Here is a 15,081-nt window from a genome sequence, read left to right on the forward strand (position 1 = left end):
ATTTAAGGCCATAGAAATGGTCAAAAGTTCAAAACAGACCGAGTGTTTGGCCTATTACACATCAATTATGCAAAAACAAAACAAATAACTTTTGAGTGTATGACCATTCGCAAGAACCAAATATTACATTTGATCTGAAAAAAAGTCACTCAATTTAAGGCCGTAGAAATGGTCAAAAGTTTAACCCAGACCGAGTGTGGGGCCTATTACACAACAATTATGCAAAATAAAAACAAAATTTTGAAAGTATGACTTTTCGCAAAAACCAAATCTTACATTGGGTCTGAAAAAACTCAATCAATTTAAGGCCATAGAAATGGTCAAAAGTTCAAAACAGACCGAGTGTTTGGCCTATTACACATCAATTATGCAAAAACAAAACAAATAATTTTTGAATGTAGGACCATTCGCAAGAACCAAATATTACATTGGATCTGAAAAAAAGTCAATCAATTTAAGGCCGTAGAAATGGTCAAAAATTTAACCCAGACCGAGTGTTTGGCCTATAACAAAACAATTATGCAGAATCAAAACAGAAAATTTTGAAAGTATGACCATTCGAAAAAACCAAATATTACATAGGATCTGAAAAGATAATCAATTTAAGGCCTAGAAATTGTCAAAATTTTAACCCAGACCGAGTGTTTGGCCTATTACACATCATTTATGTAAAAACAAAACAAATAATTTTTGAATGTATGACCATTCGCAAGAACCAAATATTACATTGGACCTGAAAAAAAGTCAATCAATTTAAGGCCGTAGAAATGGTCAAAAGATAAACCCAGACCGAGTGTTTGGCCGATTACATATCAATTATGCAAAAACAAAACTAATAATTTTTGAATGTGTGACCATTCGCAAGAACCAAATATTACATTGGACCTGAAAAAAAGTCAATCAATTTAAGGCCGTAGAAATGGTCAAAAGTTAAACCTAGACCGAGTGTATGGCCTATTACACATCAATTATGGAAAAACAAAACAGATAATTTTTGAATGTATGATTATTCGCAAAAACCAACTATTACATTGGATTTGAAAAAGTCAATCAATTTAAGGACGTAGAAATGGTCAAAAGCTTAACACAGACGGAGAGTTTGCCCTTTTGTACAAGGGTTAACTGGCAGCCAGCCGATGTTATCTGCAGCCATTGATTTGAACGAGGCCGGAATACAATTTTGCGTTTGAATAATTGCCCGTCAACTCGAGATCAATCAACCAACGCTTTGACATATTTTTTCTCAAGCTAATATAAAAAAGACAATGACAATTGCATTATCAGGCATAACCACTGACTTACTGGATAATCAATTGAGACTTGCCAGTGAAGCGAAATGGTCTGTCTAGAAATGCGGACACTGCATGGTGCTTAGCTTTGGATTTCAAAGCCAGAGCTAAGTCTCCATTCAAAGGGTTCTCTGTAGCAGCCTCAATACTCCACTCGCCGTCGTACTTCGCGATTTCTTCGTCGACCTCTTCCTTTTTGGCTTCGCTTTTTACCCATCTGGACTTGAACACATTGATGCTACCCGAGTCGAAGTTTTCAGCCAGATAGCACACATCACTGTTCACTTGAGGGGACACGTATACATTTCCAGGGTCTGGTTCCACTGCAGTGTCCTTTAAAATTAAATAGATGACTACTCAATAGCAGTTCCAGAGTAGTAAAAAATGAAATGAAGTTTTGTCTGATGAACAAACACATTAACTAATCTGATCTCTTTTCTTTTCTATTCAAACCTCATTACAGATATAGGCTCTTTTCAACTTTCAGCCCCACGTTTTTTATCGATTTAAAAAATATTTTTTAAAGTTGTCAAAATATAATGAAATGGAGAAAAACTAACTGCAGTGAACACATTTGTTATTCATACTTGAGGTTGTAAAACCCCGCGTTTAGCCATAATAACACGTAAAGCAACTATTAAAATAGAATATTTGGAAGATTTTACATTAAGCCCAAAAAAAATAATCCAAAAAAGCCATAAAACCAATAAAAAACATTATTTTTCAGAACGGTTTATGTATAAAACTTGCAGATATTTCTCACTGAACGTGTAGATCATGATATCTTGCTTTCAAAGTGTAACGCCTGTGGCGTGAGAGGTACTATGCTGCAATTGATTGAGTCTTATTCTCAGCAACCGCAAGCAGTTTCTGGTAAGCAATCAAGTAAAATCTGATTTGAGATGTATTTCATTACTTGTCCCACAAGACTAGGTTCTCGGACAGCTTTTATTTTTAAACATTATTAACTATATAGCAGACAATTTAGAAAATTCAAAAACTGTTTTATATGCAGATGCTACTTCAATAAGTGCAACTACTAAAAAAACTGCGTAAAAAAATTCAATTTAACAATTCAAAAAATTTTTTTAGGCATTATTCCAACTTTTATATTTGAAGGGCTTAATTTGCTTTCCTTAAGGCAAATGAATATGAGCTGAACGTGAGCACAAATCGATAGGCAAACTGCAAAAATTCTCAGCGAAATCAAATGTTGGGAAATTTTCCTATAAAGAACAAGAAACCCATTCAATGAAAATTTTGAACTAATGGACTTGATTTCCACGCTATAAAAACTCACAGATCAAAGAGGAGAAGCGGTATTTAGATTTAGATTCTGGCCATTTTAACGTTTTCTTTTCCCAAAAACCTACCAAAATAAAAAACTAGCACACGCTACAAAGCAAACTTAGCGGGGAATAACTAGAAGAAATGATAATAACTGTTTTACAAAATGTATCGCAAATTTTTTTTAAAATAAAGGCGAAGCTTGAAGCTTCGCAAACACTAGCGAGAACACGACAAAAAATAGCTCTAGAAAGTGCATTAAAAATAGAAATAAGCCTCGAATTAGTAAAAATTCAGCTAGGTCTACGAATCCATCTGCGACCTACTGCAATATAGAGACTTTGAGTCTCACGCACAAACCACTCAGCCACACTTCGTCATCGACAAACACTAGTCACGAATAATGCAGCTAGATATGCTTATCAATTGCCAATGCCATTCAGCAAAAGTGGCACCAAAAACAAATAGACACAAAACTGCAACTAATAAATTGTAATATAACAAACTGAAGGCATCCACACTAACTTTGCATGTAACAAATCGCAAAGCATAAAGCCACATTAAGTATAAATTAAGCAAGAGATATATTGAGCTAGAAAATTTCTGAAATCGAGTTTTCATTATTGTGATGTTGATGGAAACAAATAGCTTTTTTCGGTTCATTTGATGAATTAAAAATGCTTCAAATGTGTCAATTTATTACTAGTCGAATGTAAAAGCACATTCTATCAAATGGCTGTAAAGGTGCCCCACCATTATTGAGGTACCGCACGATAAAAGTGCCGCACCAAAGTTTGCGACTTAGGTTGGGAAAAAAAATAAGGTTCGTACTAATACACTAGCTTCGCAATTGTAAACAGCAAATCAAAAAATAGCAAACAGACAGCTGGAAAAAATCAATGAGCCTAAGAAGACCAAAACTTTTTAAAAAACTCAAGGAGACCAAAACTTTTTCAAGTTTCAATGAAATAAAAATATATAACATTACGTCTCTTTGAATTTCAAATTTAATAATTAAAAATTTTTGATAACAGTCCAATTTGAGAAAACTGGAGCGGTATATATATATATATGTATATTAATTGTGGTAGGAAACTTAAACGGTAAAGACCCTTCTAGAAACTAGAAGCTATTCGCGTTATTGCACCATTTGAACTTTTATTATTCAAGAGCGGAATTAAATTTGAAATTTACTTAGAAAAATCAAAGTCAAACCATGAAAAACTGAGCGAGATTTATTAAGCGAGAAAAGCTTTAAAAAAACCTGAGGGTTTATTTAAGTGTTTCAGCTGTGTGGGTTCAAATTATTTTTCGTGCAAGCAATTTCATTATTTGAACTAAAATTCAGGGTTATTATAAATTTTAATATGCTAACATATTGTATTATTGCAAAGGCAGGCAAAAGGGGTTGTACTTGATGAGTCAATCTATAATCTCTAGAATTAAGGCAACAAATTATCTGCAAACGTATCTTGAAATTGTATTTGATGACCAAATAAACTTCAAGGATCATGAAGAAAAAATTCGAACGGAAGCGAACTTGAAAGCGCTTATCAATCGTATATTAGCGACGATTCTGCTTCAAGCAAAAGCAATTGCTGCAGGTATATCAATCGGACAGAAAATACTTAAGACCAAAAATGGGTCAACAATTAAAATATTCCTTAAGTCCACTGGCACCGTAGTTTACGAGAAACTCCAAAAAATTCTAAGCAAATCAGGTTTTGTGAAGACCGACATTGCTTTTTTCAAAAATCAAGGTGTAGTCGCTTCGGAGATGAAAATTCCCAGCGGACGCTTTTTTCGCTTGAACTCTTCATCTCAAATGTGACAGGGTAAATTTAAACAAGTATTCGAAAAAAAAACTTTTTAAAGTTTTTTTTAGAAAAAAAAAGACTTTTCTAAGCCCTAAATTAATTTTCTAGAAAAATGTAGGGCGTAGCTGTTTATGTAGTGAAAAAATCCTATTCCTTTTTTCCGATTAAACATTTTAGCTCAGATTTAGCTCGGTAGTTTCGCGAAAAGTTTCCGAATTAAGCAAAATTTCAAAAACTACAACTTTTAACGCGATAACTTTTTCATCATAAAATTAGGACGACACCAACTATGCAACGAAGATTCACAAAAACTGTTCTTTCGATTAAACCCATATAATAAATCTCGATTTGTCATGGTAGTTTTTGATGAAAATAAAGAAATTCGGAAAATATTCCCCCACTGAACCCTTTCGATTACACCGCAGATTTGTCATAGTCTCTTAAATTGAAAAAAGGAACAAAAAATTTGAAACAAGTTGGAATTAATTTATGTTTTTTCATGGAAGCTCCACTGGACAGGCAGTAAATTATGAAGATATGATTCTTTGGTTAATGAATTTTTTGATGTCGATTGTAAAAAAATTAAAACATGTTAAAAATTAAAAATGTTAAAACTATTTATAATTAAAACATAGCCAACCGATAGTTGGAACGCACGTAAACCGAACGCACGTAAACCGAAAAAGATGAATTAGTAAAGAAAAAAACTTCCACATTTCAAATTTCAATGAAAAAATTATTTGCCCTTGAAACTTTTTAGATTTCAAGAAACATTCATATTCACATTTTTTTGATAAAATTAAACTATATTTCAGAAAACTGGATCAACACGTAAAAATTTGATCAAACTAGAAGTCGATCACGTTTTTCGTGAACTTTCACTTATGATGCTTGCCTTCTTTTTAAAAAAAGGAAATGAGCTCAGTTCAAAAGTCAAACCGCGAAAAATAAATTTGAGCCAGAACAAAATTTAAGACTTGAAAAAAAGTGAAAAAAGAGCACAAAAAATCACCAAGACCTTTATAAGAGTATTTGCCACGTACACTTTCGACAAACGGAATGAACTGAACTTAGAAAAAATCAAAATTCAAATCACGAAAAATCATATTTCCTGAAACAAAAAGAAAAAATCATCACGGCCTACATAAGAGTCCGAACTACGTTCATCGACTCTTAATAAAAACTTATTGGACGAAATCCTGCAATAGCAGACGTCTTTTTTCCTTCCCTCACTTCGCATGGGCATCAATTTTATGGCGCAACGAGTGGTTTTACACGGTCCAGTATGACAACCAAGTTTGTGTGTAAAGGCCTTATTTGTCTAAATGCTAATTTTTGGAGTTCAAAGGTGGGAAAAAAGAAGAGCACAGTAAAACTCCGAATCATAACATGTGAGTCGTATCGAGGTTAAAAATTATTACCTCCATATGGGACGGCTATTCAATTGTTCAATTTCTCCCAAAAACGTACATACAATGACAAACGTAAAATGTACATGACTTACTTGAGGCATAGCCGGCTCATCTTCGGGCGCTTGTGCGAGCACCGACAAGGACATTATTAAGGCTGCAATTGCAAGAGAGACCAGTCGCCCCATCTGTGACGACTTATCCCCGTGTAACTGCAAAATCATTTCGTATCTGAAAGTTACAGAAATCAGGACTGCTTTGAGACCTAATAATTATCGACGTTTTTACTGCATATTCCAACCGTTCCAACAGACAACCCCGACAATTGGATAAGAGTCCATGATCGCAAGGAAAAAGAAAAAAAACACTGGATTATTATTTTAAAAAAAAAAACTCCACTGGAATTTCAAAGAAAAAATAATAGCCTTGAAGCTCTTTCAATTTCTAGAACAAAATTTTTTTGATAAAATTAACCCAATTTGAAAAACTGGATCAAGAAATATTTTTTTATTTGGCAGGGAAATCTGAAAATTAAATTTCACTGTCGAAACTAGAAGTTAATCAGGTTTTTCCTGAACCCTACACTTTTGCTGTTCGAAATTCAAGCTTGCCTTCCTTTTGACAAAGCAAGAAAACTGAATTTTAAAAAAATTAATCAAATTTCACTAATCAAACTTTAGCGAGAACCAAAAATCATAACGAACAATACCATCACCAAAAAAAAATCATTACGAACCATATAAGAGTCCTCACTACGTTCATCGACTCTTAAAAAACACTGAGTTGCAAAAAATAGCGAACAATATACGTGACAATATAGCGAAGTTCTATAAAAATCGTCATGCAAAACTTTGGGACAAAAATGCAACTATCTGAGTTGCCATGTTTTTTCTCAAGACGTTGTTATAATAGAGATATCATAACCATTCAGCCTTATCCACCCAAATTAACTACAATTAGCTACATCTAATTTTAATTTCTAGTTAGAAACGCAGAACAACGTGAAAACAAAATTATATTTACGGAACTATTATAACTAACAATATTATGCCGTATAAAGCTTGATATTTTGTTTTTGTCAAATGTTGACCAGTTCTGATAAATTCTAAATTGAAGTGATGCATGGCAAAAAGTGAACTTCATAAAATGAAGATCCGGAACCTCAGCAAGCCTACGATAGAAAAGAAAGACACATGATAAGCACTAAAATGTTTCGTGTCCAAAAATGTGATTTCAAATAAAATAATTATCAATATTTTTCCAATGATTCGATGTGTTGCTATACTGTGTCATCGTGGAACCACCAGCGAGTCTTTTTAGGATCCTTGCTGCAAGTTTTCACATATCTGTCATTGTCAGGGGGGAGTTCTTTACGAGGACATGAGTTAAGCATGCTGACTATGGACACGCAGACACTTTCCACAGTCATGGCCGGAGACCAGTCTTCAGCCAGTATCGAGAGACAGATATGTCCATTGCTAAAATATACGCTGAATATTTGAAGCCATTGAGTAACTTGACACAGAAGCGCACTTCGCTTAAGAAAGCTAACAAAAGCACAGACACCGCTAGAGGAAACCAAGACTTAGTTTGCTTTCACAATTTACTTGAAATATTTTTACATATCTCCGAACTAATCAGTTAGATCATTGAAATAAAACCCTAAAATGGCTGACAGCATCACTTTTCACAACTAACTTTTCATGTATTTGAAAAAAACACAAAATCGTCAAATAGAAGTTTTTGACTAATCATATTTCGAAGCCAAAATCTCAATTCCTGGGAGAAAACTGACAGCTCCCACCGTAGGGTTGCTAATTTGTGAAAGGACTCTAAAAGGAAATTTGAAAATTAACGTTGTGAATAAAGGAAAAATTGCTGTTCCAAATTCGTGATGCAACAGATTTATGGTGGAAAAGTATGATGACCTTGAATATTCAAGGTATGATCATCTTGAAACTTGGTGAAAAAGTATGATGACCTTCAAACCTCGTTTAGAATTTTTTAAAACAAAGCTAAGAGAACGTTGGAAAAGAGTTAATGCCTTAAAAATTCTAAGATTTAAATTCTAAGATTTAAAATCTGGAAATTCTAAGATTTAAAATCTAAAGCCTTAAAAATCTTAGAATTTCCAAAAAAAAATTAATGATTGACATTTTTTTGATAAAATTAAATCAGTTTGAGAAAACTGGATGAATAGATAAATTTTCTATTTCGCTGGGAAATGTGAAACTTACAATCTACGTTCGAATCCAAAAAGGGTCAACATCAAGCCGCAAAAAGTAAAGTTGAGACTGAACAAGTTTACTTTACCTGAAAACAAAAAATCATCACGACCTACGTTCATCGACTATTATACATCGACTTTGAAAAAAGTATCAAGTGAAAAGCTAGCTAAATATTGTATAGCTAGATTATAATAACATCATAAAAAACATAATTACCAAAAAAAAACTTTTCGTGACGGAACAAGTACATGAGCTATGCAGAAATTATCGAATGATATCATAGCTCCAATTGCAGTGTTCGCCATAAGGTCATCGCCCTGTTTAAAGGCGCCGCGAGAGAAAAAATTAGAAGTCATTGACCCGCTAAGCTGAGAAAATCAAATTTATGGAAACGAACAAGAAAAAGTTTGGATACAAAATAAGGATAATCTTCGCAAATAACTACAGAGAAAAACGAAGGACAGGAAACACGCTCTTTTATGCAAGTAGTTCGTTGCTCAAGCAATTAAAAATATTTAAAATAAAAATTAAATGGACAAAGTGGTAACAGTTTCTAGTTCGTTAAACACATCGGTCAGCCGGGGCCACAGGTCAATTGGGGTTATAGTAGTGGCGTTCTTGGAACATTTAAAGAGGTCTAAAGTGGTGTTGGGGGCATGCATAATCCGAAAATTGTCTGAATTAAGCCTTGTCGGTAACCTGTTGCGTCTCTTTAGATTGACCACAATTTGTACCTCATAAGGCCTACAGTATCGTTATCCTGCGCGAAAATTTTGCCGAAATTCGCTTGCAGTTTTCTGCGAAGTTAAGGGATGGGCCAAACAAGACGAGTTAAGGGATCGTGTATTTTGGGGTGCATTCCTAATGGAGGGGGTATTTACCATTGTCACTACGGGTAGTATTGAACACCTTATTGAACAAAAAAAAGGCTGGCGGAGCCTTTTGATGAGGAAAAAATAAGCGAATTGGACTTCAAAAATTGGTTTAACTTGCTGAGTAGTTTCATAAAAACAGTTAAGCTTATTGAAAATTGCTCGACTGAAAAAAAGGGGAGAAAGTTGTCTGCGTATGATTTTAATTTATTTTCGGGTGATGATAATGGCGCATAATGAGCTTAAAAATTGAACAAAGTAGGTGATAGTACAGCCTTGTGGGACATCTATGCGAACGCTGGTGTCATGACACGGTACGCTGGTCTCATGAATGAGATCCAAGAAACTTCGATCACAGACCATTGCGAAAGCTTCAGATAATGCAAGCGTAGCTAAAACTGTTTTAGTGGGTAGCATTTCTTGTCTAAAACCATCATTGACTAAAAACTCAAGCCAGATGGTTGATAGAATTTGAAATTATAATACAGAGGCGAAGCTGTGATTCGCAGACATTCGCTAGAACGACCAAAAAGCAGTTCTATCAAGTGAAATAACCAGAAGTAGAAATAAGGCCGGAATAAGCATAAACTCCGCTAGTGTCGGATTCGAATCTGCGACCTAGCAAAGTTGAGTCTCGCGCACAAATCACTGAGCCACGGATGCATAAAATCCCAATAACTAGCCATCAAAAACTCAGCTACATCTGCTAAAAAAATTTCCAATTCGATGCAGGAAAACTAGCACCGAATACAAAAAGACACAGTTTTGCATGTAACGTATAGGAAAGCATAGAGCCGAATTATGTTCAAATTATGCATTTCAAAAAAATGCGAGATAAAATGAGTTGCAAAATTTCTGAAATCGAGTTTGAAACAAATAACTTTTTCGGTTCATTTGATGAATTAAAAATGCATCAGCTCTGTTAACTTTTTACTTTTCAAACGTCACAGCATATATGATGTTATACTGCTAAGGCAGCTTACCCATTCAAAAGCGCCCCCAAAAGTAGCACTTTTAATTGCAACTAAAAATGAAAAAAAAGAGAAAGTTCGTACTACACTTTGAAAGTTCGTACTAATTCCGAAAAAGTCTAAGCTAATGAAAAATAATTCCCTTTTCCCCCTAAAACACACGAATGGAGACAAAATTTTTTTTTGATCCTCAAACGACGCAAGAAGAGGTCACTAAGTCGATATAAATTAATCCGAAACTTATTAAGCCGATAAAACAAAATTTTAAATCGACAAACAAAAAATCACAACCAATGTAAGAAACAAATTTCAATTCGACCGTTTCTAAAATGCTAAAACACTTAAAGTAACTACAGTGAGACTTATTTGAAATTTAAAAAATCGATTCTTAGATGTGGACAAAACAAGCATACAAATAATAGGGCGAAATTGTTTGAACCAGAGCATTTACCGTTTGACAAACAATAGTTTCTAGTCAGATTCGAACCCATGACCTTTATGGTCCCAGTCGTCTTCGATGCCTCCAGGCTAGGTGTGCAAGAGAAATTTGAATTCCTTATAAACCATGGTACCACCAGGAGTCTCGATGCGTCCTGTGAACAAAGTTGATTACGGGAAAAAAGGCTAATACCCGATTTTAATACCCCTGCTTATCGCAAGGGTCAACAAAGATAGTCGGTTGCTGTCCAAGAAGAATAGAATGTTCCGAATATATTCATATAACACAATACATTTTTAAAAAAATTCTTTTTTTTTCAAACTAGTGCTGATTTTTTTGTGGTGTGATGAAAGGATCTGAAGAAAACCTGAAATTTAGGTATATTCGAAGGTCACCGTAAGATAGGAAAATCGAGCAACGGTTTTTGTCAATAAAGGACAAAAAAAACAAAAGCGCAAAAAATTTTTTTTTCTAATTATTGAGATCAATTGTTTTGAACTTTTGAAGCTTTTCTTACAAAAAAGAAGACTAAAAAAATTCAAAGAAAAATTTGCTTAAATTTCATGGCGTATCCTTCTCTAATAAGCCTGCTCGCTTGCTTTTATCGCTCGAAACAAGACCTTGAAACAAAATTTCAAACCGGTTTTTCTCGACTGAGAAAATTATAAATGACGTTCGGATCACGACTGAAAGGACTGTAATATGATATATCGCCTTAAATATTAATATGATATACTCGACCTATTCCGATGATTATTTGCAGTACCTGATTTTGCGTGATAAAAAAAACGCCCGAAAACAAGGTTGCTCCCCATTTTTCAAATGATCGGAACAAAAATCAAATCAAAAGACGCAATTATAACCGTTTTTAGTTATTCCAGCTATTGAAACTAGTCGGGACCAATAGCATCAGCTGCAACTCCTTGCTTTATCAATTTATTACTATGTGCACATTAGTGATGCTTAGCCACTGCATCTTTTTGCACCCATAACAGTGTTACCTAAATGATGTGTAATGTAATCAAATACATGCGCAATCAGGGGCTGATTAAGGGGGGGGGGGTGGGTGGCGCTTTTGCTTTTTCTCAGAGATTCGACCCACTGCCGACCCAAAGGGTCCCTTGTTTGTTCTGATTTGAGATATCCGATTTTGGCTGACTGACCCTAAAATACGTCTGAAGGCTCCCTCCTTTGGCGCCAAAATGTACTAATTTTGATGGGGGAGCGCGCGCCGAAAAAAAGTTATTTTTTGGTGAAAATTTGTCAAAAAAGGCCTAAGAGTGCCTGTTTTTTTTTCAAAAATTTGCATGCGGCGTAAAAAAAATTTGACCAAAATAGGGTCTTCATAGTGATTCGATTTTTTTTGAAATTCCGCCCTACCCCTTCGAAAAAATCTAAGATCCGCCCATGTGCGTAGCAAAGATTATTTCTTTAAACATCGTTATCGAACTACCAACCTGTAAACATGAGGGTGCTCGGGGATGTTATCTCCTGTGAACGTTACTCCAGGTGAATCGAACGGGTATTGCTCTGTGAACTTGAAACACAGCAGGAACTCCTCCCCACTGTAGATGCTCTCCCCGTGAGGTATCAATTTCACTTGCCATTCGTCAAACTTGTCTGTTATAGTCACAAACTCAAGGTTTAAATTTTGACTGTTTTTAACCTCTTTAATTTCATTTTGAAGACGTTTAGCTAATCTTTGACTCATGGGTCGCCAAGTCGGTGTATAATTTTAAGACAAATTAGATTTGGTTACGTAGTTTCAACCTGGTTCTACTTTCGCTTTCACTATCATCAAGATGCATTGACCACAGCTTCTGGAAATCTAACCATTGAAATCTGAAAACACGGAGCATTTAGGGGCCACCTACAACACAGGGCTTGCCAGTCACATAATTCTACGCACAGCCGCCAAAGCTGCACTTCGCCAACTCAAGCAACACGCATAACAAACAGACAGTTCAAAAAAAATTACGAACCACTGGAACAAAAAAAAATCACTTTTTTTTAAACAAATTTTCAATTTTCGAAGAAAAATGCGCATCACATTACAGCTCTTCGATTTCAAAAAATCTTTTATGATTGACTTTTTTTCAATACATAACCCAATAATAAAAAAATCAATAAGCAAATAATTTTTATTCTGCTGGGAATTGATTTACACTTTCGAAACGAAGTCATTTAAATTTTTCGCGACATTTGCAGTTTTTGAACTTGCAAACCGAAAAAAAAAAATTAAAGTATAGCAAAAAAATACTGAGGACAGCAAATTCCATGCTGTGGCAAACAGGCCGGCAAAAACTATACGGGAAAAAGAATTCCCAGAAAAAAATATACTTTTTGTCGAGCGTAAAATTTCCGTTTACAAAAAAAACAAGTCCTGGCCAAATTCGAACAACGAACCCTTGTCTCAGCAGGAAGGTCCGTTAAATCTATGTCCCATTTGTGGATTGACGCCTTGATTTTATTTTACGACGAATCGAGGTGTCAAAAGATTGTGTAACTAATTATAACACTGAAAAAAACTCTATTTCGATTTGATAACGCCTGCTAATCGCAAGCGTGAACAAATCAAGGGTAAAACCGCACGAAATCTTTTTTGAGCATTATTTGACCGTAAGACTTTTACCTGGACATAAAAAACACGAACTCAGTAAGTGTCTTGACTCCGTTCATTGACACTTAAAACGGCTAAGAGTCAGTTGCATTCGATGCTTATCTACTGCTTCTTGGAGTAAACTACTTTAGAAAAACTCGTAGTAACAAGACTGCTCTGCAAGGTACAACCTTGAATGCCCCGATCATTCTTTAACGCTCCTTAAATAATTTTTGGTTTAAATCGACGAAATTCTGAAAAAAAATTCCAGCTAATGCTAATTGCAGTAAGTAAAAAAGGCCGAAGCCAAAATCATCAAAAACACTAAGGAATTTTAAACTGGGATCAACAAAATCATCAGTTTTGGAGATCTCTGCTTCAGTAAAATCCTTCTTTAGCCACACACCAACTGTGTCTAAATTAATTGAACTCTTCCAACACGAACACAAGAACGAAGGCAACAGCTTTAAAAAATGTTCAGCCGAATGAAATCAATGCTTTTTATCATTAAAACTGTTTCAACTCAAAATGCGTCAAAATTTATTATCCACCAAATAAGCATAGCTGACAGCAAGTTGGAAAAAGTCAATGACGCAAGGAAACAGAAAAAAAACTGATTTGATTTTTGAAAAAACTTCCGAAATCCAAAAGAAAAACATTGCCAACAGACAAAAAAAAACAAAAAAATAGACATGTTTTTCAAAAACTCAAATTTCAAGAAAAATAGATAGCCATAAAACTCTTCAACTTTCTAAAACAAAAAATGAGCTGAACTAACCCAATTTAAGAAAACTAACCCAATTTAGATGAACTAACTCAATTTAAGAAAACTAAATCAATAAAAAAACTTTATATTGCTGGAAAGCCTGATAAATGAAATCCATTTTCAATATAAGATGTCATCACGTTTTTTGTTACCTTTATATATCCTCTGTTCGATAGCAGAGTTTGCCTTCCTTTTAAAAAAGACATGAATTGAACTTGAAAGCTAAAATCAAAAATAAAACCGCGAAAAACCAAATTTGAGGGTGAGTCTTCACTACGTTGGTTGAGTCAAAATAAAACTATTTCAAAAATATTTCAATGTGCACGAATTGAACCTGCGCCATGGTCCCTTGAAAATCAACAAAACTACAGATGATATCAAATTGTTTGTGCATAGAAATATAACAAAAATGCAACCAAATGAGCCCTTTTATATGCAACTAGATCGTAAAACAATGTGCTTTGTAGTTTTACACAACGCTCTAACTTGTTTTAAATTAGAAAGAAAGACAATTTCAACCAACGACCTGGCCCTGTTGAATGAAGGTACATCAAAATGGTAAATTAAGAGTCGAATAAGCCTATTCTGGCTTAGCGGGAAAAAATTTACAATGGAAAAAACCAAAAAGCAATAAAACACCATGATATCGCAAAATTGTTCCGAGAGAAAAAAGTTTCTAACCACTGGACATAGATTTCTGACATAGATTTTGTCAGAGTAACATATCACAGACACCTCGTTGGCAGTAAATTTAACTGGATTACGCAACAAGAGGCTGTCAAGTCGATATATTGTGACCAGGTAATTGAAAAGATTTCTCTCGTTTCATATCTTTATTTTCAATCAGAATTGGAATACTTTTCCAAAGCAACCAACCTGTCAAAAAAGGTACTGCTAGTTCGCTGGGAAATCTGATATTTATTTTCTTTTTCGAAATAAGTCATTTACATTTTTGCTGTTCGATAGTGAAGTTTGCCTTCCTTTTTACAAAAGAAATGAAGGGAACTGAAAAAGAACTCAAAAGTCAAACCGCGAAAATTCAAAAAATCACCAGGACCTATATAAGAGTATTCACTACAATCATTACTCTTAGACGCAAGCAAAAAATGCAAAAGGGAGCTTCTCAAGGCAAAAAAAATACATTGGCAAGAAAATAAGATTTCAAAGAAAAAGAATTCGTCCTATATTCCATTTCAATGGCAGAACTCCCAATTATGAGTCATTTGCCTTCTCCACAGAAACATCCTGCCTTAAGAACCTTTTACACTCTAAATATCAGGCATCAATCTATGGGCGTTCGTAAAGCGGATAAAACAAGCTACTATATTGAAGTAACACAAAAATAATGGGACTTCGTTTAGAAAAAGTTACATCACATAATAACAGAAGCATTTGCTGGAGATA

At 34.5% G+C, this 15,081-nt stretch overlaps 3 protein-coding genes across 3 annotated transcripts in view; 1 reads left to right on the forward strand and 2 right to left on the reverse strand.

Annotated features, from left to right (window-relative positions):
• The window catches only part of LOC134843687 (calnexin-like), a 160,404-nt gene that overhangs the window by 28,638 nt on the left and 116,685 nt on the right, over window positions 1-15,081 (reverse strand). The window contains exons 2-3 of the mRNA XM_063859910.1: window positions 5,898-6,035; window positions 1,303-1,622 (exon numbers count right to left, since the gene is read on the reverse strand). Coding sequence (XP_063715980.1) covers window positions 1,303-1,622; window positions 5,898-6,026 — 449 coding nt within the window. The 5' untranslated portion in view covers window positions 6,027-6,035. The remainder of the gene's footprint in view (window positions 1-1,302; window positions 1,623-5,897; window positions 6,036-15,081) is intronic.
• The window catches only part of LOC134843688 (deoxyhypusine hydroxylase-like), a 233,704-nt gene that overhangs the window by 28,603 nt on the left and 190,020 nt on the right, over window positions 1-15,081 (forward strand). The window lies entirely within an intron of this gene.
• LOC134844012 (probable ubiquitin-conjugating enzyme E2 W-B) lies at window positions 6,805-12,150 on the reverse strand. The gene is made up of 2 exons (XM_063860457.1): window positions 11,770-12,150; window positions 6,805-7,280 (listed from the first exon to the last, which is right to left on the reverse strand). Exons 1-2 carry the CDS (start codon window positions 12,021-12,023, stop codon window positions 7,082-7,084), a joined length of 453 nt encoding a protein of 150 aa, XP_063716527.1. The 5' UTR covers window positions 12,024-12,150; the 3' UTR covers window positions 6,805-7,081.

This window comes from Symsagittifera roscoffensis, chromosome 4, assembly GCF_963678635.1.
Source record: "Symsagittifera roscoffensis chromosome 4, txSymRosc1.1, whole genome shotgun sequence".
In the NCBI taxonomy this organism is placed as follows: Eukaryota; Metazoa; Xenacoelomorpha; order Acoela; family Convolutidae; genus Symsagittifera; species Symsagittifera roscoffensis.

Bases quoted from the DNA above. Each gene is read 5' to 3' on its own strand.
- LOC134844012 (XM_063860457.1), bottom strand. From the start codon at position 12,023: ATGAGTCAAAGATTAGCTAAACGTCTTCAAAATGAAATTAAAGAGGTT. The intron at 7,281-11,769 runs GTTGGTAGTTCG...CGTATATTTTAG, and splicing joins GAGCACCCTCATGTTTACAG to CAATGGACATATCTGTCTCT.